The sequence below is a fragment of the Trachypithecus francoisi genome, unplaced genomic scaffold, assembly GCF_009764315.1.
Source record: "Trachypithecus francoisi isolate TF-2019V2 unplaced genomic scaffold, Tfra_2.0 Lachesis_group2, whole genome shotgun sequence".
Classification (NCBI taxonomy): domain Eukaryota; kingdom Metazoa; phylum Chordata; class Mammalia; order Primates; family Cercopithecidae; genus Trachypithecus; species Trachypithecus francoisi.
This window is the reverse complement of record NW_022681465.1, coordinates 160,048,212-160,075,142: the sequence shown is the minus strand read 5'-3', so window position 1 is coordinate 160,075,142 and position 26,931 is coordinate 160,048,212. Positions and strand designations below refer to the sequence as shown.

The window sequence follows — 26,931 nt, the reverse complement described above, 5'->3', positions numbered from 1 at the left end:
GGAGCTAAATGAAAATTCTAGAACTGAAAAATATAATATACAAAATGGAAAATTTACTAGATAAACTTATGAGTAGACTGGATTCTACAAATGAAAAGATCAATGAGCTTGAAGTCAAGACAATGGAAACCACCTAAAAGAAAAAGGACCAAAAAATGCAAACACAGCCTCAACGAAGTGACCTTGAAACAGTATCATGCAATCTAATATATACATAAACTTGGAGTCCCAGAAGGAAAGGGGAGAAAGGGATTGGGGCAAAAAAAAATTCTTTTAAATGGTAAATAAAATTCTATATTTGATTTAAAAAATTATTAATACACCATCCAAAGAAGTTGGGGTTTTAAAACTCCAAAGAAGATAAAAACAAGGAAACTACATCTAGGAGCATCATAGTCAAAATCTTAAAACCAAATAGAACATCTTAGAAGTGATAAAAGAATGTAGGCACATTACATGGCTCACGCCTGTAATCCCAGCACTTTGGGAGGCCGAGACGGGCAGATCACGAGGTCGGGAGATCGAGACCATCCTGGCTAACACGGTGAAACCCCGTCTCTACTAAAAACACAAAAAATTAGCCAGGTGCGGTGGTGGGCGGCTGTAGTCCCAGCTACACGGGAGGCTGAGGCAGGAGACTGGCGTGAGCCCAGGAGGTGGAGCTTGCAGTGAGCTGAGATTGCCCCACTGCACTCCAGCCTGGGTGACAGCCAGACTCCGTCTCAAAAAAAAAAAAAAAAGAAAAAGAAAAAAAAAAAGGATCACCATTTATTTCTAACCAGGAGTAATGCAAGACATAAAACAATAAAATTATAGGAATTATATATTAAATATTAAATAATCTATGAGAAAGAAAGCAACCTAGTATTCTATATCCAGAGAAGTTATCTTTAAAATGGAATGAGAGGCTGGGCACTGTGGCTCAGACCTGTAATCCCAGCACTTTGGGATCCTGAAGCGGGTGGAACAGCTGAGGTCAGGAGTTTGAGACAAGTCTGGCCAACATGGCAAAACCCCGTCTCTACTAAAAATACAAAAATTAGCTGGGCGTGGTGGCAGGTGCCTGTAATCCCAGCTACTCGGGAAGCTGAGGCATGAAAATCACTTGAACTCAGGAGTCGGAGGTTGCAGTGAGCCAAGATCGTGCCACTGCACTCCAGGCTGGGGGATAAAGCAAGGCTCTGTCTCAAAAAAATAAATAAATAAAAAATAAAAAAAATAAGGAGTGGGGCGGGATGGGGAATGAAAAGTAAAGATACTTTGGGATTTTTAAAAAATGCAGACAGAATTCATCACCAGTTCATCTGTACTACTGGAAATGTTAAAGGAAGTTCTTTTTTTTTTTTTTTCTGCAGACGGAGTCTCACTCTGTTGCCCAGGCTAGAGTGCAACGGGGTGATCTCAGCTCACTGCAACCTCCGCCTCCTGGGTTCAAGCGATTCTCCTGCCTCAGCCTCCCGAGTAGCTGGTACTACAGGCGCATACCACCATGCCCGGCTAATTTTTTGTAGTTTAGTAGAGACAGGTTTTCACCGTTGTTGCCCAGGCTGATCTCGAAATCCTGAGCTCAGGCAATCCACCTATCTCGGCTTCCCAAAGTGCTAGGATTACAGGTGTGAGCCACCGCGCCTGGCCTAAAGGAAGTTCTTAAGACTGAAGGGAAATAAGCCATTTCTCTGCTGAGATGGCTCTTTGGTACTTGTTGGAAATTCAGCTCTAAACAAAAGAACAAGTACTACCAGTAAACCTAACAAGTAAACAGAAAATAGGTTTTCTTGTTTTTAAAATTACTTAAAAGACAATTGACTGTTTAAAGCAAAAATAATGATTATTTGTTATGGAGTTTGTAGCAGATACAGAGGTAAACACATAACAACATTAGCAAAAAAGAAGGGAGAAGTAAATGGAAGTGTATTATTGTAAGGTTCTTATATAAGAAGCAGTATTTGTCCTTCTATTGTCTTTCTTTTCCTTTTTATTATCCTCATTTTTTAATTACAAACTCAGTAAAATTTATTTATATGAAATTAAAACACTGTACAAATATATAACTTAGAGAAAGTAAATGTCCCAAAATACCATCCCCAGAAATAAAAACTACCAACAGTTTGCCGCATATTTCTCTGATTTTTGAAATCCATATGTAACAGGAAAACATATTTCAAGTGTTTATCTTCACAAAAGAGATGTTTCTCACCTCAAGTGTCTCAGTCTGCTTTAAGTTACTATAACAGAATACCAATAGCTGAGTAATTTATAAAGAAAAGAAATTTATTTCTCAAAATTCTGGAGGCTGAGAAGTCTAATACCAAGGTGCCAGCATCTTTCAAGGGCCTTCTTGCTGCATTATCCCATGGCGGAAGGCTAGAGGGTGAGAGAGACAAAGGGGGGCCGAGTTCCTCCCTCACAAGGACACATTCCCACAATAACAAACCCACCCTTTTTGGCATTAATCCATTGAGAGCAGAGCCCACATGACCTTATCACCTCGTAAGATCTCACCTCTCAACACTGTTGCATTGTAGATTAAGTTTCCAACACATGAACTTTGGGGGACGCATTCTAACCATAGCACCATGATTATAAAAATATTAATCTATATTTTTTACCAGTCCTTTCTTTAGTTTAAGCATATGAGCAGTTTATAAAAGCATTCACATTGGGAAAATTAAAATATATAAATAATGAATCCATTTGGGATTTACTTTATAATGTGGGAAATTATATAGCATATAGAATTATAGCCTTATTTTTTATGCATAATAATAAATGATCCCAACATGAGTTATTGAGTAAACTACCTTTTATTCCCTGGATTAAAATGTTTTCTTTATCTCATGCTATGGACTCTCTTTTGTTCCACTAATGTATTTGTCTTTTCCTATGCTGCTATCACACTCTTAATTATTTTAGCTCTATTGCATACTTTGATACTTATAGGGCAAATCTTACTTTATTAGTCTCTTAATCCAATATTTGTGGGGTTTTTTCATACTTACTTTTTAGTTGATCCTTAGAATCATCTTGTCAGTTCCTCCCACCCAAATGAATTTTGTTTGGAATTGCACTGAATTTACTAATAAATTTAAAATATTGAGTTTTCTAGAAACATGACATATGCCTGCATTCCTTTTGTCTTCTTTTAAATCTATCCTAGATCAAAGTTTATAGGCCGTTTGTTCTCACTCACTAGGATAAGAAAAAGGAAATAAAAAAGAAAAAAGTTTATGGCTTTTGACGTACTCAAAATTCATTTCTAGATATTTTTAATGTTTCACTATTATTGTGAATGGTAAATTGTTTTCATCACATTTTCCAATCAGTTGTGACTTAGCACTCTTAAAAGCTATTAAAATCTATATACATATATGAATTTATTCTACTCTGCTCCACCCTACTGGATTCACCCACCGGTCATAATCATTTTTCAATTGATTCTCTTGGATATTACAAAGGGAAAATCATAATATCTGCAAATAATGATCATTTTGACTCTTTCTATTACTTACTTCCTTTACTTCTCCCTTATTTCTTGTTTTCACCCTATTGTCCTGGTTAGGACTTCCAGAGCAACACTGAACAACAGTAGTGAAGAGGACATTGGATTCTCCCACTAATATAACTTTCTAGACTGTTAAATCTAATGCTGGCGTTTGGTTTTTATATCTGTTCTTTAAAATGTTAAGAACATTTCCTCTCTTCATGGTTTTCTAACATTTTTCATGTGAATGGCTGATGAAATTTATCAATGCCTTTTGAGATAATTACAAGATTCCTTTCTTCATTTTAATCGAATGTATTAATCATTAGATTTTATATTAAATCAAGCTTGTAATTTGAAAAAGAATCCCCAAGGTGGTAATAGGGTTTCAACACACCATGGGAACCAATTTGCTATACTGACCATTTAGAGGGAGCCACCATCTTCTTCAAGGGGATATATTGGTGTTAGGATAACAGATCTTCACAAGGATTGTAGAAGCTCTCCATCTCTCTCTGGCTCTGGAACACCATGGTTCTCTGAGAGAGAATGCTTGTGCGCCTTCTCTGGGCCAACAATGCTTCATGCTTGACTGCCCAATGTCACAGCTCTCCATGGTCAGCTTTTCTTAACCCTAGACACAGCTACTTCTCAGGGACTGCTGGTCCTAGAGCGTTAGGTGGGGCCTTCTCCAACACTATGTGCACTTCAAGCCCAGATCTACCATTTTCTCTTCACCTTCCCTGTGATGAGACAGCTTCTTGTTTAACTCTCCACACATAGAAGTTCTCATTATACATTCTCTTAGAGCTCCTGGTTTCTCCTGGAGAAGACACAGCCTCCACTGTTCCCAGGCAAGCCTATCTTCCCATTAATATGGTGATCTCACAGGGGGCAAACAATTTGATCAGGCATCCTCTTGGTGGAAGCTCAAGTCCTGAGAATGCTCTTACCATTGTGGGTGGGTATGAGAGATGCAGGGTGTGAGGATTTCAGCCCCACTCCCACTGAAAGCTCTGCCTCCAATTCCGCACTGCAGATCCCGGATCTACACAGCTATGGACCTAGCCTTGGGAGGGGAAGTGAGAAAGAATTTTGATTGTCTTAGAAGCCAAGAAAATAGCCACCCAGGACATTAGGCTGACTCATGGGCCCTGCTCCAATCCATTCTCTCGAGAGCCTCCAGCAACCTCAGCCCAGCTTCACCCTCACAGGCCTGGATCTGGCTCTTCCGACTTTAATCCCTGCACCTGGATTCCCAGACCTCTGGGCCAGCTGGCAGCTACTGGACTCAGCGACATGGCTCTGCCTGACTCTCCCAGCAACACAGGCGGCCAGGCTCACACCAGGTGGCCACAGCTGGCATCCTATGGCCAGGCCCGGAGGTGAGGTCAGCCTGAACAGTCCCCGCCAGCCTGTGACTCAGTCACCACTGGGCAGTGCTGGGCACCACGGGGCAGGGCACTTCACCAAGACCAATCAGTGACTAAAGGAGTTGGCACTGTAGGGGAGAGGGCCAGTCGTAAGAGATAGAAAGGATGGGCATGGAGGATAGGCTAGCGGCAGACCTATGCTAGCCAGACTCCTGAGGAGAGCTTCGTCACCTCTGCCAATCTGAATCACAGCCCCCATGGCCCCTCAGGATCAAGAGACAGAGGCCTAATCTATACCAGTAAGAAAACCATGGGCATCAGGAGTTATGGGGGTCCCTCCTGAGACGAAGAACTAGGAAGACTGGAATTTAAATCTTTGAAGTTATTCCCAAATGAGGCTATCCGTTTTAAACATGTATTACAAAGACTTAAGACCTGGCACAGTGGCTCACACCTATAATGCCAGCATTTTGGGAGGCCGAGGTGGTTGGATTGCTTGAGCCCAGGAATTCGAGACCAGCCTGGGCAACATATTGAGACCCCATCTCTTTTTAAAAGATAATAAATAAATAAGTAAATAAATAGATAAATAAATAAATAAATAAAACTTAATTGTTTAACACTCAGGCCTAAAACAGTGCCTGACACATAGGCTCTCAAAAATATCTGACCAATAAATAAACAAAGCAGAAGTAACAAATGCCGTAATTCTTGAAACGCTATTCTCACATTTCTTCCTTTTTTATTTTACTGGGAACCTAGAAATATGAAAGTGCTCCAAGTTCATTCTAGCTGGTATTTAAAAAAAAAAAAAAACGGGGCCGGGCGCGGTGGCTCAAGCCTGTAATCCCAGCACTTTGGGAGGCCGAGACGGGCGGATCACGAGGTCAGGAGATCAAGACCATCCTGGCTAACACGGTGAAACCTCGTCTCTACTAAAAAATACAAAAAAAACTAGCCGGGCGAGGTGGCGGGCGCCTGTAGTCCCAGCTACTCGGGAGGCTGAGGCAGGAGAATGGTGTAAATCCGGGAGGCGGAGCCTGCAGTGAGCTGAGATCCGGCCACTGCACTCCAGCCCGGGCGACAGAGCGAGACTCTGCCTCAAAAAAAAAAAAAAAACGGATAGGAGGAAGAAATATGGAAGTAGCGTGGGCTTTTCCTGCCCTCTGAGTAGCCCTGGATGTCAGTTCTAGTGGTCAAAAAGAGGAGAGGCCTCAGGCCAGAGACCAGACTGTCCTGGCCAGGCCACTGCTAAATTGGAGTGTGAGTCTCTGTGGATGTGTGCGCTGGGGCAGGGCTAAAGCTGGGCCATGAGTCCAGGTCCCAGCTGACAGATGAGTGACAGCGTATGTCTGGGGAGCCCCAGTAACTGAATTTCTGGACTGCATCTATGTCTGTCTCCTTCTTGTCATCCCTGCACTTTTGCTCGAGCCTTACCTGCATCTCATAGCAGTGTCCCTCTCTCTCGGGCTGAGAAGGAAAGGGTTTTACACCCCTGCTTTTGTCCAGGCACAGTGATGGTCAGGCCATGACCAAGACATTCTATGTCTAGGGCGTAGAATGAGCACACAGTACAGTTACTCCGCAATCCCTCTGCTGCTCTGCCTGGAGGAGCTGATTTGCAAATGGAGGCATCTTCTCCTCACAGACACCAAGAGGCGAGGCTAAGGGAAGGCTCCAGCTGTCAGGAGAAACTGGAAACCTGAATACACCTGGGCTGGGCCTCTATTTATGGACTACAGGTAGACTTGGGACATCTGATGCTGGGGGAGACTGGGGGATGGCAGGCAGCCTGCCCGAATCCTCTGGCTTGAATGAGAAGTGGGAAGGGTGAAAGGATGGGGGTCTCCTTGAGGCAGGGGTGAGGCTGTGGTGCTTTTGCAAGCTGCCTTCCTGAGGCCCCACTTGCACAAGGCTCCATCACATGGGCCTTGCTGCCACCAAAAACAGCCTGTTCTGTCACTTCCCAGCTGGGGCTGGGCTGAGCCGCCTCTGGCTCTCCCACCTGTCAGCTGCCTCCGCACCCCCCTCATTCCCCCACCGCCACCACAGTGCGAGATGCCACTCCTCCCAATACCCTCCTACACCCAGGCCTCAGGGCCGGGGCCTCTCTGGGCCCAATAGGTAAACCTGTCCCCGCCCTGCTGCCTGGCAGCCCCTTTGTTGGGTCCCAGAGCAGACTGGTTTTCTCTGTGAAAACAGAGACAGAGCAGGTCTGACAGGGGTACTGATGGGGACTGCAGGTCCGGCTGAGACACATCTGTCCCTGGGGCAAGGCACATGGCACAAAGGCACCAACACAGGGTCTAAAACTCCAGACCTACCACTTGAAACTGTGTGAGCGTTTGGTGGTCACACATCTCTCCCAGGATCAGTTTCCTGAAGAGAGCTGGTTCTGCTCTTGTGTCCGCCCTGGAATCTGGCTCAGGGCCAGTGACTGGGTCCCAGCTGGCAGAGTCAGCTTTGTCCCTGTTTGGATCGTTGGGGACTGACGCCCTCTGGAGCCTCCAGCATCTCAGCCCCTAGAGAGGTGTGGCAGCTTGGAGAATCCCCACCACACCCCCAGGTTAGTTGACCACGTCTGGGCTGGACATATAGCAGGCACTCAGTAAGTGTTTGTTAAAGGATTGAACGGCACAGAACTAGAGCTGGGAAACGCCCTTTGCCACAGGCATGCCGTCCCCTTTGTGTTCTGCCGAACCAACCACAGCTCCAAGACCAGTTTTGTTGCCTCCTGACTGAGTCCTGTCCTTCCAGGATATGCTGGTCATCAGCCCTCAGCCCACCTCACAGGCTGTACTGTCTCAGACCTTCCTTTTGGATGTTACCTGGTGCCCATGCCCCTGGCTGCCTCTACCCCTTGCAGAGCCCCTGACCCCTGCCTACGGTGGGCCTGCCTTAACTTCCTGTCACTTTAAGGCACAGTTCTAACCCTGCAGGAGACCCACACTGCCCCTCTATCCAGCTCTACCCACCACAGACTGCTTCCTCTCCACCATTCGGGTTCCTGGCCTTGACCAGCAGGCTTCTAGGAGAGCGGACACCTGGGTGGAGCTGGACCAGACAGGTCACACTGAAATGGGGGCATCTAAAGTTCTCTCTGGCTGTTTGCTGAGGCCCTGGAGTGGTCAGTTCTGTGGACCAGGCATTCCAGGAAGAAGGAACTCCCAAGCAAGGCTTTAGATTCCCTTGGAATCCAGGCTCTTGGCTGGGGAGAGGCGGCTGGGCCTCAAGGAGCTGAGCCTGAATGGAGCAGACTCTACCTAGAGACCTGAGGCCACTAGGCCAGGGAGGAGCAGGTCAGCAGCTGAGCTCTCTGGCTAGCCCCCACGGCCTCACGGGAAGGTATCCTCAAATATGGGCTGCCCCATTACTCCACGCCACCTCCCCACTCAGGACTACATCAATCCTGGGCACTCTCCTGGATTGTCTTCCAGGTTGACCTCGCCCTCAGCCTGAGGTTGTTCTTGTCCAAATCCTTCCCTCTCATTCTAGGCTCAGGCCCAACAGCATTCCCAAGGTTGTCTGCTCTTGCTGGAGCCTGCCAACCCTGCCTGCCCACTGAAGAAAGAGCACCATGACTTCTCCTGACCTTGGACAGACCTGGCCGCATACAGAAGGCCTGGGCATCGTGCCCTGAACCACTGGGTGTGGCCTTGAAGGCAGCAGAAGCAGAATTCTTCACCTTCCTAAGCCCCCTCATGCCCTCCCTGCCTCCCTCTGGGTCATGTCCAAAGGGCAAGCTAAGATAATAATTCCTGTAACTGTGGTGTTGTTAACAGCAAATGTTTTTTAATGCCTTCTGTGTGCCAAGTTCTCTGCATGGTGCTGGAAAGACATAAATAAATAAGACGGACACAGCCCCTGCCCTTATGGATGATGCCTGGACCCAGCCCTGAGCACTCAATACATATTTATGCAGAGAAGAAGAATGCATGAAATAAGCAGTCTGGTTATTCCCAGCAGCACAGATACCTGATGGATGTGCAGTAAATACGTGAAGGCCACCAGAGCAGGGGTGATGTGCAACCTGGCCACCACACATCCCCACCTTGAAGAGGGCTTCCAGACCCTGTGACTGCCTTATGACTTGATATTCCAGCACGATAGGGTCTCAGCAATGCAACAATCTCCCAGGACCAAGGCCATTACAGGGGAAAAGGAAATCTGAGGGCTTCCTTAAAGAACTTTCAGGAGAGTTGGAGAAGCCATAGAATCTGCAGCTCATCTGACCTGCTGCCTAGAACTCAGTGTACCTTACGAGTGGGTTCACAGTGTGGCCCCCTATGAAGGGCCACCCCCAAACTCCAGGTACACAATCTGACCTGGCATATCCCCTGTGGGAAGGTATAGTCAGAAGTAAGCCTCTGATGTTCTCTTAAGTCAGGGATGTCATCATGAACTCATGTGAGGGATGACTGGCCTGGACGCGGATCCTGCATCATTGCAATCTGTTCAGAACGCTGCACGATGAAATGGGGAAGTTTATGGACCAGATTCTAAAAAAGTCATCCGGAGTCCCCACCCCACCTCCACCTCCAACCCTGTGACAGAAGCCTTTGGAGATGGATTGCACTGCCCAGAGACTCAGGGGCCAGGAAGGTCATACTCAGAAGGACCACTTCACATTCTCCTGGACAGAAGTAAACGGGTAATGAGGGAATTTCAGGATGGAGGCGAGGAGTGTGGGCAGTGTTTGGGATGTCAAATTGGGGGAAGCAAGCAATGTATGAAGAGGAGTTTCAGGAATTCACTTTGGGATGCATTGGGCAGAAGCTTCCACAGACCTCTGAGGATCCCTTTCCCTAGCAAAGGTCTGTACTGTTTACATTCACCAGGACTCTTGGAGCCAGGCTGACAGGCCTCTGACCACAAGCCATGCTGTACACCAAACCCTCGGGACAGCCAGTGATAAGGGACGGCTGCCCCCCACTCTCTACCCCATTTAGTAGGGTTTAAGTCCTGGGAAACTTGTGGCCTACAGACATCAGAGAGACCATGCAGTGACCAGCTCTCCTGCTGGCCCTTCCACCTTTCTTCACTTGTGGTCCAAGTCTGCATGGGGCTGAGCAGAAACCTCCTCCACGACAAAGTGATGGAGAACAGCACAGTGGCTGGTGCTCTAATGGATTCAGACATCCCCCCCCCCACACACACACCCCAAATACACTCCCATATACACACACCACTTGTTTCTCTCCCAGCTGAAGAGATAGCAGCATCTTGCCTCCCACAGAGGCACCCACATTCTACCCCGAAGGGCCCCTCCCTTCCTTGGACTGTCCTAGGTTTGTGCCTCTCAAGCAGTTCTCCTTTTCGGGGGTTGTCAGAGACCCCGCGGACTCATTTCATCCCACCACCTGTGAGGAGCCCAAGAGCAGGGTCCTTATCACAGCTTGGCTAAAAGGACACATAAGGTTAAGGATTTGGGCTAAATGAGAGGCCTCCACAGGGTCTGGAAAAGTAAATGGTGTCTCCCTGATGTAGCCAGACAGAAGTGCCCGGAGAACCAGAGGGAGGTCGGTGGTGCCATGGCATCTGCATTGGCTATTTAAGTACATCCCTGGAGGATAATGGTTGGGAATGGAGAGAAGACCTGGGAGAGAGAAGGGCCCAAAGTGAAGAGCTGCATATATTTCTTCCCTTCACACTGCACAGCCAGGACCCCAGCCGCTGCAGCTGCTCCTTTCTCAGGAGACCTGGGGAAACAAAGCTCCTGGCAAAGGAGGAGGGGAGGGGGCTGTGCGGGCAGGGAGGTGGCCTTCGAGGAGCCTGCAAGCAGCAAGAGAAGGCCTGAGTGTCCTGGGGAAGCAGGGACACCTTGCTTCCAGATGCAAGTCAGGGACCACCTCTTCCAGGAAGCCTTACTGGCCTCCACAAACTAGTCGGAGGACCTTTCTGTACCCACTCCCATGCTTGGCGCTGCCTGCTGTCGTCTTGGGTCTGCGTCCCTGGCCCAGTGCTGCTCAGGCCCCTGGTTCAGAGGGTTCTTGGTTCAGAGGGCTTCTCACACGGGAGGACGGGCCGCGGGTTTGCCAGTCGGGCCCATGAGGAGGTATCTGAGCTGGGCGCAGCCCCATCCCCCAAGTGGGCCCTCCATCCCTCCTCGGGCTGGAGCACCTTCCCTAAAAGCGACTTCAAAGGGCCGGTGTCGACAGCCGGGTTTGGGTCCGCGGACGGCAAATCCGAGGCCCGAGCAGGATCCAGGCCGTCGGGGCCATCCGAACCCGGGGATCTCAGAGCTGGGCGGGGGTGCCGGGTTGCAGGCAGCCGAGGCTGAGGGCGGATCCTCAGAGCCCCCCGAAGTGGGAGGGTCGGGCCGGCCGCAGGGCCAATCCGGGCGCGCAGGGAGCGGGGGCGGGGGCTGGGACGAGGGGGGACCGGGGCGGGCTGGCCGGGGGCGGGGCGCGGCGTCCAGGCGGCGACGGCGGCGGCTCCTTAGAGTCCGGTTCGAGCTCCGGCTGTGGCTCCGGCTCGCAATGCCCCATTCCGTGACCCTGCGCGGGCCTTCGCCCTGGGGCTTCCGCCTGGTGGGCGGCCGGGACTTCAGCGCGCCCCTCACCATCTCGCGGGTGAGTCTGGCGGCTGCGTGGCGGCAGGGCGGTCCCGGGTCTGAGACTCGGTCCTCGCGGTCCGCCCGGGACCCAGATCCCCGATGTATCCGAGGCTTGAAGGCGGAGGGTGGGCCTGGGTGCCCCACATGCTGTAGAGGCGGCTTCCAGGCAGGGCAGGCAGCCGCAGCCGCCCTCCTCCCACGCTGGGCCTGTCTGCCAGATCCCGCGGAGAATCTTCCAAGAGTTCACGCACCGGCCTCCCAGCTGGCCTCATCTGGGGGAGCCACTGTGGACCCGGGAAGGACCTGCGGAGATGGGCCAGGGGTCTAGACAGCTCTACAGAGGCCCAGAAACTTTTCACTCACCCCTGCCTGAATATCTGGGGCAAAATGATTTAGAACCCCCCCTTCCCCTATCAGGGGTCCCTGCTGGAAGACCTGGGTGACCCGGGGAGGTCTGGGGTCCTCGCTGAATCTGAGAAGAGAAAGGTCCATCCACTTCCCACTTTGGGCGGGAGTCAGTGTCTCATTCATGACCTCAGTCACCCTAAGGGGAAGTGACCAGGAAGAATTCTGGCTTCCAGGGGAAAGGGAAACTTGACTGTGAGGTTGTGAGACCCCTCCCCACAAGAGGACACAAAGCCAGGGGTCAGGACAGCCTCAGGCCTCTTCCTCAAGTTTCCCAGGGCCCTGCCTTGCCCATGGAGAAGGAAAAGGAGCGGGCACAGCCCTGGAGCGTGGCTAGTCTGAGTATAGAGGAGTGGAGGAGGTGACTCAGGCCCTGTTCAAGGGGGTGCCTGTCTAGGGGAGACAGGATCCTGGCCCAGCCTTGATGTCCTCGTGTCTGGAGGGCCAAAAGAGAGGACTCAGACCCTGCCCTTGGGGGGCCCCAGCCTAAGGGACAGAAGAGGAGAGAACCCAGGCCCTGCCCTTGGCGGCTCTCAGTCTGGAAGGAGCAGAGGAGATGACCTGAAACCATCTGACGGCCATCCCTTGCTCCCACACAGGCTGATCTTGTCTTTGGGGGCCTGTGTCAGAGGCACAGAGAAGCACCTTCCCCCACCCTACTGCCACCTCTTGCCATGGGGGCTGGGCCAAGCTGGCTGGGCTTTCAGAGACTTCTCTACAGTTCTTGGGAGGGGGTGGGCACCAGGTGGAGCATGGAATCATGGAGTCCCGTTTCTGGGGGCCAGGGTGACAGGCAGGCCCAGCTGTCCTAGGAGGCTTCCCACATCTGCCCTCACTGCCAGGTCCCTGGGGCCGAGTGAGGTGGGCCTTCAACAAATCCTGGAGCCTTTCATCTCCCTCTTTCCTATTGGATTCCTGCTCTGTGTGTGTGTGTGTGTGTGTGTGTGTGTGCAAGCCTGTGTCTGCTTGTGTGTGTCATGCTGTGTGTCCGCTGAGGGGGCTAGTGGGGGCACTAAGCAGGCTGGCCAGGCACCCTGGGCGTGAGGCCGCTGACAGGCTCAGTGGCGGCGGCTGACGGCTGCAGGCGGCAGGGAGCTGAGACATCTGTTGCCCACGCGGCTGCCTGCCCGCGGAGGAAAGGCCTCCACACGTCACAGCCATCATAGCCGCGGCTGTGGCAGCAGCAGCAGCAACAGCCTTGTTTGGAGCTGACTGGGGATGCAGGCCCCAGGCAGGCGGGCAGTCTGGGAGAAGGTTTGCCAGGAAGAGCCTCCCTTGTCCCCCAAAGTCCCGCAGCAGCAGCTCAGGCCCTAGGAGCCAGGATGGCTGAGGTTGGGTTTGGGTGGGATCTGGGGAGATTTACAGTGCTGGGGAGGCGCAGGCCACAGCGTGCCTAGCAGGTACCTCCGGGGCAGGTCTACGGGGACTGAAGGTATGTGGGAGTGTCTTCACCAAGGGGGCTCAAGATCCAGCCCCTCCCTTGCTTCCAGGACCTCCCCTACCAGGGACCCAATAGGGAGGGACAGCCTCACGCAGACAGGGAGGAGGCTATCAACTTGGCAGGGCTGGGGGCTTGCAATCTCAGCTGATGAAGCCTCGGGGAGTCCCAAGAACATCATCTGGGGCTCCTTCCCCACAACCTATAATGATGGCTGGCCTTGGCCAAGCATCCAGGATGTGCCAGGCCCCACCCTAATGTGTGTTGGTAACAGCTCCCTGCAGTCCCTGGAATGAGCACCACCTTATGTCCAGCCTCCTGTGGGAGCTTTACACGCTCCGATTTTCTCAAGTAGTCCTTACAACAGCCTTTAGAAGTAAGGACTCCCTCTGGCCTTACATAGATGGAGACCCAGGCACAGAGAGGCTAATGTAATCGACCCAGAGAAGCAAAGTGGAGACAGGAGGAATCCAGGCAGTCTGGAGTTTGCTGTGACTGTGTAGGACAATGTGGCTCCTGGTTCTGACTTGGACTCCTAGCCTACCACAACATCTAGGCTGGGTGGATCAGGGGCTGGGAATGCAGCCACTACCGGTGAGGGGCTGATTAATGCCCTCACCGCTCACCTCACTTCACTGTTCTTGTCTGTGTTCCTTCTTTCTGTTTATCCTGTGCTTAGGAGCTAGAGGGATCGGCCTGAATTCCACTCTGTCCTGTGACTTCCCTGCTTAGAGCCCTCCATGGTTCCCAATCACCCAGGAGAAATACCAGCTTCCCACCCGGGTGTACAAGGCTCTGCAAGTTCTGTTCCCTGCCTGTTCTCTGACTTCATCTCTTCCACTCTCCCCTCACTCATGATGCTCAGGCCATACAACCTTCCTTCTACTTTCTCTCCAGGTGTGCCATTATACATGCTGGTCCTTCTGCCTGGAACACTATCTCTCCCTCGGATACCCTCTTTTCCCTTACCCCTTTTGGAAGAAAAGTACAGGTATTAAAAGCGTAGTTTTAAATTTGGACCCGGGTGGCCTGGATTGAAATCTTGATTCAATCTTTTATCAATTAACTATCCTTCTGTACTTCTCTGGACCTCCATTTCCTGATCTAGGAAATGGGCTTGCCTTCAGCATTAATGAGATAATGCATGTAAAAGTGGCTGGGAGAGTCACAATTTCTTGGCCTCACACCCTCTCTGACCAGAACTCCCCTAGCTCAATAGAGCTGGCAGCATCCCAGCCACCCCTGCTTTCAAGAAACTTCCTCCGCCCACAGAAGCCTGAATGCACCCCTTGTGCTGGCTGAGTCATCCTGCCGCAGTTAGCCGCCCCCTGAAGAAAGACTCCTCTCCAGTGTGGGGACTAAGGCATGGCACCCCTCCCCCAGGCTTCTCTTTCTTCATCTGTAAAATAGGGATGAGAACAGCCTCTGCCTCACCAGGTGGTTGAGGGCTTGTTGTGAGCTAGTTATGGGTAAAGCATAGAGCCCAGGCCCTGGCACAAGGCAGGTAAGGCAGGTATCCATGAAGGGGAAGAGGTGGAGGAGGGCCTTGAGGGGAGGGTGGGATGGTGCCAAGTGGGTGTCTCCCACAGGATGACAGGCTTGCACAGGTGCCCAGGCCCTACAAGTGAACATTCATGATTGCCTGGTTGGCTGAGGGTGTCATGCTTCAGAAGAACGTTTCCTTGAAGCAGCCTACTTCAGGACAGGTCAGCTTGGGCAGTGCCAACACCAAGCCTCCAGCCAAGGAGCTGCCAGCACCTCAGCTTTGTCCACTCACTACTGAGACCTGGCTGAACTGAGCCTAGCTGGGCTTCCAGGAGTTCCCACCAGTAGGAGCTCCCACCCAAAAGAACGAGGTCACTGGCAGCTTTTGAACCAGCTGGGCACTGGCTGGAGAGGCTGGGTAAGAAATCTATTTCTAAAGGCTATGTTGGGGCCAAGGCAGGGTGAGGGGTACTCCATTGCCTGGATTCCCCTGGGTTGCTTGCCTAGGTATCTCTGCGAGTCTAACTCCACTCCCCATCCTAGCCTTCTTCCATTGACCAGCATTGTAAGAGCTTCCAAGTGTGAACACTGCTTGACCTTGAGAGGTCAGTAGTGGCACTGAGGTAGCCTGAGTTCCTGTCCTGCAGGGGAAGTAGAGCTAGAATTCTGACCCCAAGTGCAGGCTGGCAGCTGGAACTGGATGGCCCTGGACTTGCCCAGGGAGGTGATGTTCAGACCTTCCCATTTTAATTACAATGAAGTATTAACATGAACAATGTAGGGGGGAAAGGTGGTTATGGGAGCACACAGGGTAGTGAGATCCCAGAGAGGCTCCCAGAGGAAGTGGCCTCTATGCTGAGATCTGAAGGATGAGGATGTGGGAGTCAGAGGAATGTTCCAGGTAGAGGGAACAGCTTTTGCAGAAGTGTGGAGGTGAGTGACATATGGTGCCTCTGAACACCCCATAGACATTCACATGGTCTGGACAGAGTGTGGGTGTGGAGGTAGGGATGAGAGTTGAGATCAAGCAAGTAGGAAGGCAAGATCACTAAGGGTTTGAACGTGAGGTCAAGGGGTATGGTCTGTCTGGGTGGGGCCTTGTCTGCGTAGGGCATCTGTGACACGTCCATGCTCTGTATGTGTCTGTGAGCACATATGTCTCCATGTGTCTCTGTGGCCCCTGCATGTCCTTGGGCACACATGCAGGCTGCAAGAACAACATCCACTTGTCCTAGCCCAGAGGAAGCCCTTCTCATATATCCTCATGCCCTGCCAAGCCTCCAGGCGCTGGAGTTGGAGGGTGTTTCCAGCAAGGCTTCAGCCAGGCTACATGGGGGCCTCAACCAGCCTCTCGGCTTGCCCATCCACGGGCCATGCTGGTAGCAGGCCACACTGGCTAGGTTCTGAGGTTGGAGGAGGCCTAGAGCAGAGCTTGCAGCAAGGCCACATCATGACTGTGCCCAGCCATCTGGCTTGTCTGCCCGCAGGTCCATGCTGGCAGCAAGGCTGCATTGGCTGCCCTGTGTCCAGGAGACCTGATCCAGGCCATCAATGGTGAGAGCACAGAGCTCATGACACACCTGGAAGCACAGAACCGTATCAAGGGCTGCCACGATCACCTCACGCTGTCCGTGAGCAGGTATGCATAGGTGGGCTGGGCTGGGAGGATGGCGGGACAAGGTAGGCAGTTATGGGCAGCCAGCATCTTGGGTGAGCACAGCTTCACACAGCTCAGCTCCTGGGCACCCCATCCGGGAAGAGTCCCAAGGAGCAGTACTTTCATGGAGGCCTGGCAGACACTGTTTAGAGCTGTAGCTTAAGAAGGGAAGAAATCCCCTTTTAACTTAGACTAGAAGTGTGTTGGGGCACTGATGGCAAGTGTTGCAGGCAACTGAAATAAGACCTTGAATAGCCTCTGGGACATTTGTTTCAGTCCTTCCCCCTCCCCTGAGCAACCAGCGTGATGACCATTTCAAAATAGTTTCTTGTGCAACACCTCGTTTAACCCTCATTTACCAACTTAAAAAAGGTAAAACCTAGTATAGTCCCTACTTCACAGATGAGACAAGTGAGGCTCAGAAAGGTTAGAAGGTGCTTAAAGTCACATAGAGAGGGCGTGGGGTAGCAAAATTTGACCTCAGGGCTCTCTCCTAAGACTACAGACCCTTTACTTGACTGCTGACCACTCCTACCAGCCCCACAGCTGCCCTGCCACAGCCGTCCCCACCGTGGCCCACACCTCTGCCCTGGTTAAATATGGATTTGGGAAAAGTTCATGCTATGGACTGTGTAATGCTGTGCAGCCAATCAAGAAGGGAGGACAGGAGGTTGCCAAGCCCCCTCTGTGCCCCATAAATTGTCCTGGGATGGAAGGTCCACTGGGAGTGGGGGTGGGGAGACCCAGCCTTGCTCAGGTCCTGGGTCTTTACTCAGCTCTGAGAAGCAGTTGGCCTAAGCCTGGCTGAGTGGGATCTCCCCACTCCCCTGCCCACCTCGATCCACAGAAGTCAGGCATAACTTATCAGCTCTGCCATGTTCACTGCTGATGGGGACTTCCATGACCTCCTGTGGAAGTGTGTGGGCAAAGCCTCCCCAAACCACAACCCAGCTAACCATGCCTCTAAGCTGGCAGGGTGGGAGGTAAGCCATTGGCTTGGAGCCATTACACATAGTGGAAAGGCCTGTGAGGTCACCCCTGTTTGTGCTTGGCCCATGACCAGATCGGGGTTGGGGTCAGGACCCCTGGCTGTGCCCGTGGCACTGAGTGGACCCAGCTGCAAGTGCAGGACCTTGTATGCTCTACCTGGCACATGGTGAGGATGCTCCATCTTTGGAGTTCAGCAAAGCTGGTCCTCATCCAGCCTCTGGAGCCTTAGGTGCCCAGATGACCTCCATGAGCCCAGGTTTCCTTTCCCATAAATGGATCACATTCATCACCCTCCTCCAGACTGAGATACAGGCTGGATGGGGGAAATGTCAGCACTGCTCTGCCCGTGAGTGGCCTCTGAAGCCTCCCCGGCTTGGCTGGGATCCTGGCCTCTGACTCACCTCCAGCCTTGTCTCTGTGTGACTGAACAAGGGCAGCCCTAGTGGTAGTGGAGTAGCGGGGAGGAGTGCCTCAGAGGGGGCCTGAGTCAGGAACTTCCCAGAGTGTATGATGTCAGGGGAGGGTGGTGGGGTGGCGGTCCCCCTCCTTCTTTCCTTCCTTCCTTCCCCAGTCCTTTGTTCCGAACCAGGCATGGATGGAGCCAGAGGTCCACTGACCTGTTCCATTCTGGGCATTTCAGCCCCAAAATGTCACTGGCCATGGAGCAGATGAGAGCACATTCTCTACTATTACAGAGCTGGGTTGAGAATTATGCTGTGCTGACACATAAAGCTACCCACAAAAGAAAGAGAGGGAGAGAGAACTCTGCTGTGCTCCAGCAAGTGATTTAATGTCTTGAGCCCATAACTTCCTCAACCAAAAATAGGGACCATCTTGTGATCTGGACACTGAGTGATGAGGATGTACCAGGCCTGCTCCGTCAGACTGAAAACCTGAGTCCTGCCCTGCAGCCCCCATCTCCAACCCTCACGCATGCAGACTCTGGGGGATCAAGACATGAAGGCCACCTTGACCCTCTGAGCCAACATTTCTTCTACTGGACACTTTCCCACCTGCAAGCTTTCTGACTCTGCTCCCTATCTTGCCTGCTGTGCCAGGACCTATGCCTGGGCCCAAAAGACACTCCTCCCTGCCCCGCGACACACATCCACACAGCAAGGGCTCTGCGCAGAATCAGCCTGTTGAGTTGGCTGGAGTGAGCTACTCTGTGCTCTCGCTCCCGGGGTGACCAGCTTCCCTACTTGCCCTCTTGTGTACAGCGAGCTCTAATCCCCCCACAGACTTCCCCATAGAATGAAAAGTGTATCAAAGGCCCAGCTTCCCCACTGGGCTTGTTTTGTTTTGAGCCCAAAGCCAGGCATCCAACAATCCAAGCAAAATCACACTTCCTGGCCATGTTCTATAGGTCCAGGACCTTCCTGACATCCACTCCAACACTGAGGCCACTGATAGAGTCCCTGTTGTCCATCACATGTGGCCCAAGGTACCTTTGCACAGCTTACTCTTTGCCTGTCATTTTGTTTAAAGAGCCCAGCCTGTGATGGGGGTTGACGCATGATTAAGCCTTTCATTCTGATCTGATGCATTGGGCCACATTAATGGCTCTGGGTACTTTACGCCCTTTGACCCTTAGACGTCAGGCTCGTACTGCTCTTCTGGGCAGAACTTCAGGGAAGTTTAAGGCCAAATAGCCACACAAGATGTCCCAGCTTTATCCAAGAGAAGCTCTGAGTAGGCAGAGGCCACAGTTAGAGCTGTGAGTTAGGGTAGCCACTTGGGAGCCTGCTTGAGGGGGCTAGAGACAGGGACTATGGGGCTGGTGTTGCCCTGGAGTAGCAGAGCTGTAATACCGAAGGCCTGGAGTAGAGAGGTAGCCTCCAAGGGACTAAGGAATGGGCAGAGGCAAGGAAGTGCAGAGTGAATATGGACCATGGGTATAGACAGATTATTAAAACCCTCAACTGAAGGGGCAGAAGTGGCAGGGGTAAGCTGCTATGTCAGTAGTGAGACCTCGAGAAGCCTCAGGAGGCTTCATTGGGTGAGTTGGAGGACATTATTCCCCTTTGGTCTAACCAGCCTCACTTCACACCCACCCACCAGTCCAGGATCCATGCCCCTTCCTGGCCTGCCTTCTCACAGGGCTACTGAGTGACAGGGCTGGGCCCTAGGCACGTAGCCTCTCGGCCTGCCTGCCCTGCTTATGGCAGGTTTACGATGTTTTTCTCCCTCCTGAGTGGTGTTTGGCTTTTGGTTTCTATGGCGAAGCAGGAATTTCCTAATGGCCTGTTTCCCATCTGGGCTGGGCAGACTCGGTGATGACTCTGCCGGCAGCAGCAGCAGGAGGAAAGACACACCCTCAGAGCCGCCATTCCACCTACCCCAGAGCTGATGGACGCCTGACCCCACACCCCACCAGAGGCATCTCCAGATGCCCAGAGGATGAGTGGATAGGCTTCCAGCTGGTCAATGTGTGAGGCCTGACTTGCAGTGCTGTAAGCTGGGCCTCTTTGGGCTGAGCTTCTGTAGGCCACGAAGAGGGTGGAAGATTAGGGAAGCCACAGGGCTTGTCCTACAACCCCTCCAGGAACAGACCACAGAGGGGTTGGGCAGCTGGTGGGGACAGAAGCATATAGCCCTGCCCCAGGAGGATGGCAGCTAGAGTTGTGGCTCATTGCCACAACAGTCACCATTGTGGTACAGGGGAAAGCGCTGGAGTGGTGTCCTTCTACCTGCAGGGCACAGCCCAGAGCCCAGCCCCTCTTGATCCTGGCTCCCAGGCACGGTGGCCTTGGTAGGAGACATATCTGACCATCACAATTTCTGCCACAGGCCTGAGGGCAGGAGCTGGCCCAGTGCCCCTGATGACAGCAAGGCTCAAGCACACAGGACCCACATCGACCCTGAGATCCAGGTATGTACAGACACTGCCTGGCCGGGCCTGGCTCAGAGTGAGCCCAAGGCAGAGGGGCCAGCATGCAGGTTCACCTGCACTGAGTGTCCTCACTGGGGCTCTCAGATACCCAAGACAAAGACTGAAGCAGAAATTTTCTCTGGACCATGCCCATACCCCATCCCATATTCCTCAGATGATGAGCACCTGCGTGGCTCTGTCTCTACTCCAGGCAATCCTGGATTCTGGACCAAGGTGCCTATGATGTCCAGGAGCTGGGCTAGGCCTTGGTTTGTGGCTACCACACAGCCAGCTGGAGTTCACTCTGATGCCCAGTAATGCCAAACCATTAAGAAGTCACTGTGCTTGCAGCAGGGGAGGTTGGTGGCAGTCTCAGGCTGTGGAGTGACCTCAGGCTATGGGACACTCCTCTGGGTGCCCTATCCAAGCCTGAAGTTCTCTCCTGGTCATCCTGTGGTGCTTCTAGCAGAACTCAGGCTGCAGGCCTGTTTGCCCAGTCACCTTTCTGTATGTGATAGGAGTCATATCTCTGGTCCTGTCCTCAAGAATAGTGAGGGGATCAGGCTGTTCTAGGGTCTTGTTTTGCCATGGCATGAGGAGTAGCCAAGTGGGGATGACTGAGGTATCCAGAGCCATCACTGGGCCACAGAGTTTGGGCAAGGAAACTGGGATGGTCTGTGATGGAGCCAGAACCATGGGACCCATCATGTGGGACCATTGCCTCCTGAGCCTGCCTTTGTCCACCCTCTCAACATGGAAGAAAAGGGGCCAAGGTAAGGAGAGGCTTCCCTGAACCAGAGGGAAGGATGTGCCTCAGCTTCTCCCTCACCATCTACCCCAATCCCATCTTGCTCTATTCCCTACCCTGCCTGGCTGGCATCCCTGAAGCCAGATGCTTACTACCTTCCAGACAGTGCCCATTCTGGCAGGGGAAAGGGACTTAGAAGTTCTGGGCTAGGGGAAGCCAGGGGCCAAAGGAGCCCAGAGTAGTCACATGACTCAGACAAGGAGTCGAGGAGGACTTCCTGGAGGAAGGGGTATTGAAGCCAAGACCTGAAGGCCTAGGAATGGTAAGGCAGGCAAAGGGGTATAGGGAGAGGAAGTGTGGCCCAGAGGTGAGGTGTTGCACCACAGGTTCAGAGAAAAGAAAGGTCCAGAGGAAGGGAGGGCAAGGTGGGAGGAGTGAGAGGACAGAGGTGAGAGATAAAGTGGTGGGGCAGGACCACAGAAAGGTTCTTGGGCTTCTCTATCCTGGACCTCAGCTGTTCTAACAGGGATCCATGGCCACATCTGTGTCTCAGAAGCTTGCTCTGGTGGCCTCATGGACCCCAGGCCTTAGGGGCAGGGGTACATGTTGGCATAGACAAATGAGCCAGGCTTGCCATGGGCCAGGCAGAGGGGAGCAGCATAGTGCGGGCCCCAAGCTCATGCACGAGGCCCAGCCTCCCTCAGAGGCAACAGTGCCAGGATGGACATGACGGGGTGGGGAGGGGGTTCAGTCTTCCAGGAGAGGCTCAAGGCCGGTGGGCCTGGGAGGCTGGCGACTGTAGAGCAGCTCGCCCTGCCCCCACACTTATTCTCATTGACTCCCTTGAAGACCAGGCTGGCAGTGGCTCAGACTGGAGAAGGAGGGAGTTTCCATAAGCACCAGGGCAGCCCCTCAGCTGCTGCCCCACTTTTGTACTTAAAAGGTCATGGACTCCATGGGTGGTGACAAAAACACTCCCACCCTGCCCCTGCAGGGCTGAGTCCTTGCTAACACAGACACAGGGCCCATTGTCCCCATGCTGCTCCCACCTTCTGCCGGAGTGGGGGTGTTGGGGAGGGGGTGGAGCTAGCTGGAGCCATTGAGGAGGAGAAGGAAACCACAGTTGGCCCTAGGACCAGCACAAGGTGCCCTGGCACACATCCCCGAGTGGGATGGGACAGGGCCAGCTGGAACTTCAGGCCCACCTTCCCTATGGGGCCATAGGAGAACCTCCTTCTCTCAGGCCTCTTGTGGGAACACAGGAGGTACTTGGCCTAGCCCAGGGTGGAGGAAGGATGGTAATAAGTCAGAGTTTTCTGGAGGGAGTGGCAATTATGCTCAGAACCAGGTGATAGGGAGAAGCAAGTCAGGTGGAGCAGGCAGTCCTTGCACACTCAGCCTGTCCTCCCCAGACCAGCAGAGAGCTAGAACTGAGCCTCTAGGAGGTGGCACCTGCTCATCTGGACTCAGCGCCTGCCTCCAAGTTGAGTGTCCCAAAGCAGGTAGTTACCCCCATCCTGCTGAAAAATCCACTGAAGCTTTAACAACCAAGTGGGCAGCAGGCTGGTTCTCAGAGCAGAGGAGCATATGGTACGAGGTGCACCACCCACAGAGGGGGAAAATCCAGGACTGGGGGCCTAGGAATTCCCCTGACAGCCATTCATCCAATGAGTATGTGCTTTGTGCCAGGCACTGTGCAATTGTCTTATTTCATCTCCACAAGGAACCTGATGTGGAAAGCATCACATTCCCCAGCTCATAGATAAAGAAGCAGGTTCAGAGAGGTGAAGTGACTTGCCCAGTTAGGGGATAACCCTGGGACTCAAAATAAAACTGAGGTAACCATGTGTGTCCTAGCCACAGAGTTCAGGCCTAGAGAGGCAACTGCATGGGTGGCCGTGGGAGGGGCAATGGCTCTGATGGCCCTGCAGTGGACCCCTCCACCCTGCTGGGTAGGGGTGAATGAGGGCCTCCTTCCTCCCAGTCCCAGTCCCTCCAACTCCTCCCTCCCACCAAAACCTCCGCCCAGAGGCTCAGCCACACCCCCACTGGCCACAGCCCATCTGGTCCCCATTAGAGGCCAGCCCTGCCTGCGTGCCTGCCCGACAGACACGTGTGTGAGAGCGCTCAGGTTTCTCAGGGGGTTTTGTTGGGCCTGATGTGAATAAGGGTTTTCCTGTTGCTGCTGCATTGATGGGGGCCACCTGGGCAGCAAGACCCTCCTGTTTGTCTGTTGGGGTGGGGGAAATGGAAGGGGGCCCACCCAACTGCTGGTCTGCCTATTCCCCAGGTTCCCACCATGCAAAAAGTAGGGGACAGTCAGGGCAGAACCCCGCAGGCTCAACTACGCGTCAGAGCTGCCTAAGTCCAAACCAGGGCTCTTCCCACTACGATAGGCATGCTTTCCTGTCCACACTGCACTCTGTGTCCACACTGTAGAGCAGAGGAGGTTTACATGTCACTCCCAGGCTGAGGCTAAGACCTACCCCATGGCCTGGACTCAGGCGTCATCCTAAAATCAGGCTGCTCTGGCTGCTAGCCCAGTCTCAGCCATGGAGGCCACCACGGCCATTCCCGGGGTGACCAGTGCTGGCTCCAAGTCTCTGTAACCATATGCGTGTGGTTAGTTTTATGTAGGAATATTGGCAGGTGCATGTGTGTTTTCCTTATGCATGTGTGTGTGTCTTTAAAACATACTTGTGAGAGTCTGCATGCCCCTGTTTACATTGCTGTGGGTGTGCTTATGTGCACTTGCAAGCTGGGAACAGCACAGCTCTGGACTCTGCAGGGACAAAGATCCCCAGTCCCCACTCAGACCCACACACACAGAGATACTGCCCTCTCCTCATGGCTGAGGGGGCAGGTTCAGGACACCCCCCACAAAATGTTTCAGCCATGGGCACCAGACTGGCTGTGGGGTAGTGGGGCAGAGAGCCTTGAGCCCTAGCCTGGTCTCTGCCCTTCATCTGCTGTGCCTGCAGAAGGCTACTCCTTGTGGCCTGGAAAGCAGGAAATAGGGGACAGGTGTAGGCCCAGAAGGGGCTGACCTGACAATGGCACTCTTGAGCCTCAGCCTGCCCAAAGGGCCTTGGACACATGACAGTCAAGGACCCTTCCTGGCTGTAGGACAAGAGTTACCTTTTTTAGTTCCCAGCCGTGGGCCCACCCAGTACCCGCCACAGTTCAGGCAAGTGAGAAGGCTTGGCACCAGGGCCACCTCTGCCAGGAGGCCACATACCCTGCTGTAGCCACACTGACCTTAGGCTTCTTGGGATAGGCCTGCCCCAGTACTAGCCCTTCATGAGTGGTGGTGGGCAGAACCACTGCAGGGCTCACAAGCCCAGGCTGAGTCTCAGCTGCTCAGGTTTTTGTGTCTGACTTTCCAAGGATATTTCTCATTTCTGCAGGGGCAGAACCAGTTCCCAGGCCCAGTCCTTTCCCAAAAATCCCTTCCCTGACTGAGCACCACGGGCCAGAGGTGCCAGAGCAGAGGTAGCCAGCTGATATCCACCACCTGGCACAGCACAGCAAGGTGGAGGTGGGGTGAACAAGGAATGGCCAGAGGCCAGAGGGTCTCCCAGTGCCTTAGGCCTCTCTCTCATAGGACGGCAGTCCAATAACCAGCAGGCGGCCCTCAGGCACCGGGACTGGGCCAGAAGATGGCAGACCAAGCCTGGGATCTCCATATGGACAACCCCCTCGCTTTCCAGTCCCTCACAATGGCAGCAGCGAGGCCACCCTGCCAGCCCAGATGAGCACCCTGCATGTGTCTCCACCCCCCAGGTAGCACAGAGATGCCTTCGGTGCCATGCCTAGAACCCATCTTAACCCTTGATCCCTCAAATCTCACCCAGTCCCATCCTGACCCCTGACACTTGATCCTTGGGTCTCAGCTGTTTGCATTCTGACTCATAAGCCTCATCAGACCCAAGTCCACAGAATGAAGGCTGGAACTGCATCCCTTCCTCCTCTACTTCTTTCTCCCTCCCAGCGCTGACCCAGCCAGAAGCCTCCCGCGGAGCCGGGACTGCAGAGTCGACCTGGGCTCCGAGGTGTACAGGATGCTGCGGGAGCCGGCCGAGTCCGTGGCTGCGGAGCCCAAGCAGTCAGGCTCCTTCCGCTACTTGCAGGGCATGCTAGAGGCCGGCGAGGGTGGTAAGACGCCTGCCACCTGTCTCCACCTGCCTTCCCACTCCCTGCAGTGCCCAGGTTGCCCCCTAGCGACCCCACATCCCGCCTCCCAGTCACCTGCCCTCCTCGGTCTCTGCCGCCCAGTCCCACACCCTTGCTACGCCCTCTCTTCCTGATTCCCACTCCACCCCCTGTCGCTGCCCCTCACCCCACGCCCGCCAAACCCGTTCCCCAGTCTCGGTGCCGATGGCCCATACGGCGCCCAACCAAACACCCCGCAGAAATGGAGTTCTGACCTCCTTACCCCGTTCATGCCACCTACGCTCCGGGTTTCAGGGGAGCGGCCAGGGCCTGGCGGACCCCGGAACCTCAAGCCCACGGCCAGCAAGCTGGGCTCTCCGTTGAGCGGCCTGCAGGGGCTGCCCGAGTGCACGCGCTGTGGCCACGGCATCGTGTGAGTACCCGCCCCCGCTGCCCTTCCCGGACCCCAGCCCTCCAGGGCCCTGGATGCGGGCGCAGTCGCGAACCTGTCAGTCACTCAACGCTGTCTTCTGTCGTTCCCCGCATCAGGGGCACCATCGTCAAGGCGCGGGACAAGCTCTACCATCCTGAGTGCTTCATGTGCAGCGACTGCGGCCTGAACCTCAAGCAGCGTGGTTACTTCTTTCTGGACGAGCGACTTTACTGTGAGAGCCACGCCAAGGCACGCGTGAAGCCGCCCGAGGGCTACGATGTGGTGGCGGTGTACCCCAACGCCAAGGTGGAACTCGTCTGAGCTGGGCCTCTGCTCCCACCCCTGCTTCTTAAGGTCCCTGCTCGGCCGGTGTAAATATGTTTCGCCCTGTCCCTCTAATAAAGTTCCTCTGCTCCACCTTGAACCTGTCACCTGGCCTGCCACCCTCCTGCATAGGCCATGCATGGCTCCCGAGTGCAGTGGCATCTGCTCAGGTGCCAGGAATGTCCTAGGCTTGGGGTGCAGTGGTGAGCACCCACTATGCTGCCCTGAAGGGGGCCGCAGCCTGGTGGAAGGCAGACCTGAATCACAACGGGGCAGCTCTAGTAATAGGAAGGTGAGGTCTGGGATGCTGTGTGCCACGCGACGACAAGAGGTATGACCTGGGTGGGGTCAGGGAAGGTGTTAGCTGAGAACTAAGAGATGAGAGAGGCACTAACTCTACACAGGTTGGGAGGGGAACTGTGTGTGCCAAGGTGAGTGGGGGGCGAGAAAGGCCCCTGTGGCCATCATCGGCACTAGCAGGGTGGGGGTGGGGTGCTGGCAGCCTCTGGAGCGATCGCTCCCCTGGAGAGCGTGATTGAGCGTGGAGATCACCTGGGCCGCCGCAGGCGGTCTGCACTTCCCGGCATTCTCTCTTCCAGGTTTCTTTCACCCAGGAGCACTTTATTCTACCCGGACACCCCCTTTTCTTCCCCTTTCTCTCTCCCCCCACCAGGGGGCGCGCTTAAATATCCAGACGGAGACCAGAAGGAAGGTTTAGAAAGAAAAGAATACTTGCCCAGGGCAGCTTTGCCCTCCAAGAGGTTCCCTCCTGTCTCTAAGTCAATTCCACCCCTCCTTGGAATCCCAGCTTCCACCCGTCCTCGGAGTCCTGGCGTTTACCGCGTGGTGGGTTTGCCTTGGGCCTTTCATGTCCTGGCTGCACACATCGTCTGTGAATTGTGGCTGTTCACTCCCGAGGGTGTGTCCTAGACTCCGGGTCGCGTGGACCTACGCTCTACTTTACTTGCTCGGGACAAGAAACTGACTTGTTTTATTTAGTGCCTGTTTAGCGAGCCC

At 53.4% G+C, this 26,931-nt stretch overlaps 1 protein-coding gene across 3 annotated transcripts; it reads left to right on the top strand.

Moving 5' to 3' along the window:
* Positions 1-11,238: 11,238 nt before the first annotated feature.
* On the top strand, positions 11,239-26,014 carry PDLIM4 (PDZ and LIM domain 4). 3 transcript variants are annotated; one of them, XM_033181302.1, is made up of 8 exons: positions 11,293-11,426; positions 14,843-15,156; positions 16,226-16,377; positions 20,176-20,257; positions 24,610-24,788; positions 24,997-25,160; positions 25,473-25,590; positions 25,707-26,014. In XM_033181302.1, the coding sequence occupies exons 3-8, from the start codon at positions 16,310-16,312 to the stop codon at positions 25,909-25,911; spliced, it is 816 nt and encodes a 271-aa protein (XP_033037193.1). In that variant the 5' UTR covers positions 11,293-11,426; positions 14,843-15,156; positions 16,226-16,309; the 3' UTR covers positions 25,912-26,014. The 3 variants fall into 3 exon arrangements, with proteins under 3 accessions (XP_033037194.1, XP_033037192.1, XP_033037193.1); XM_033181301.1 differs by lacking the exon at positions 14,843-15,156 and having other exon boundaries at positions 11,240-11,426; XM_033181303.1 differs by lacking the exons at positions 14,843-15,156; positions 25,473-25,590 and having other exon boundaries at positions 11,239-11,426.
* Positions 26,015-26,931: the final 917 nt, after the last annotated feature.

Bases quoted from the DNA above. Each gene is read 5' to 3' on its own strand.
- PDLIM4 (XM_033181301.1), top strand. From the start codon at position 11,334: ATGCCCCATTCCGTGACCCTGCGCGGGCCTTCGCCCTGGGGCTTCCGC. The intron at 20,258-24,609 runs GTATGTACAGAC...TCTCTCTCATAG, and splicing joins ACATCGACCCTGAGATCCAG to GACGGCAGTCCAATAACCAG. The intron at 25,161-25,472 runs GTAAGACGCCTG...TCCGGGTTTCAG, and splicing joins GCTAGAGGCCGGCGAGGGTG to GGGAGCGGCCAGGGCCTGGC.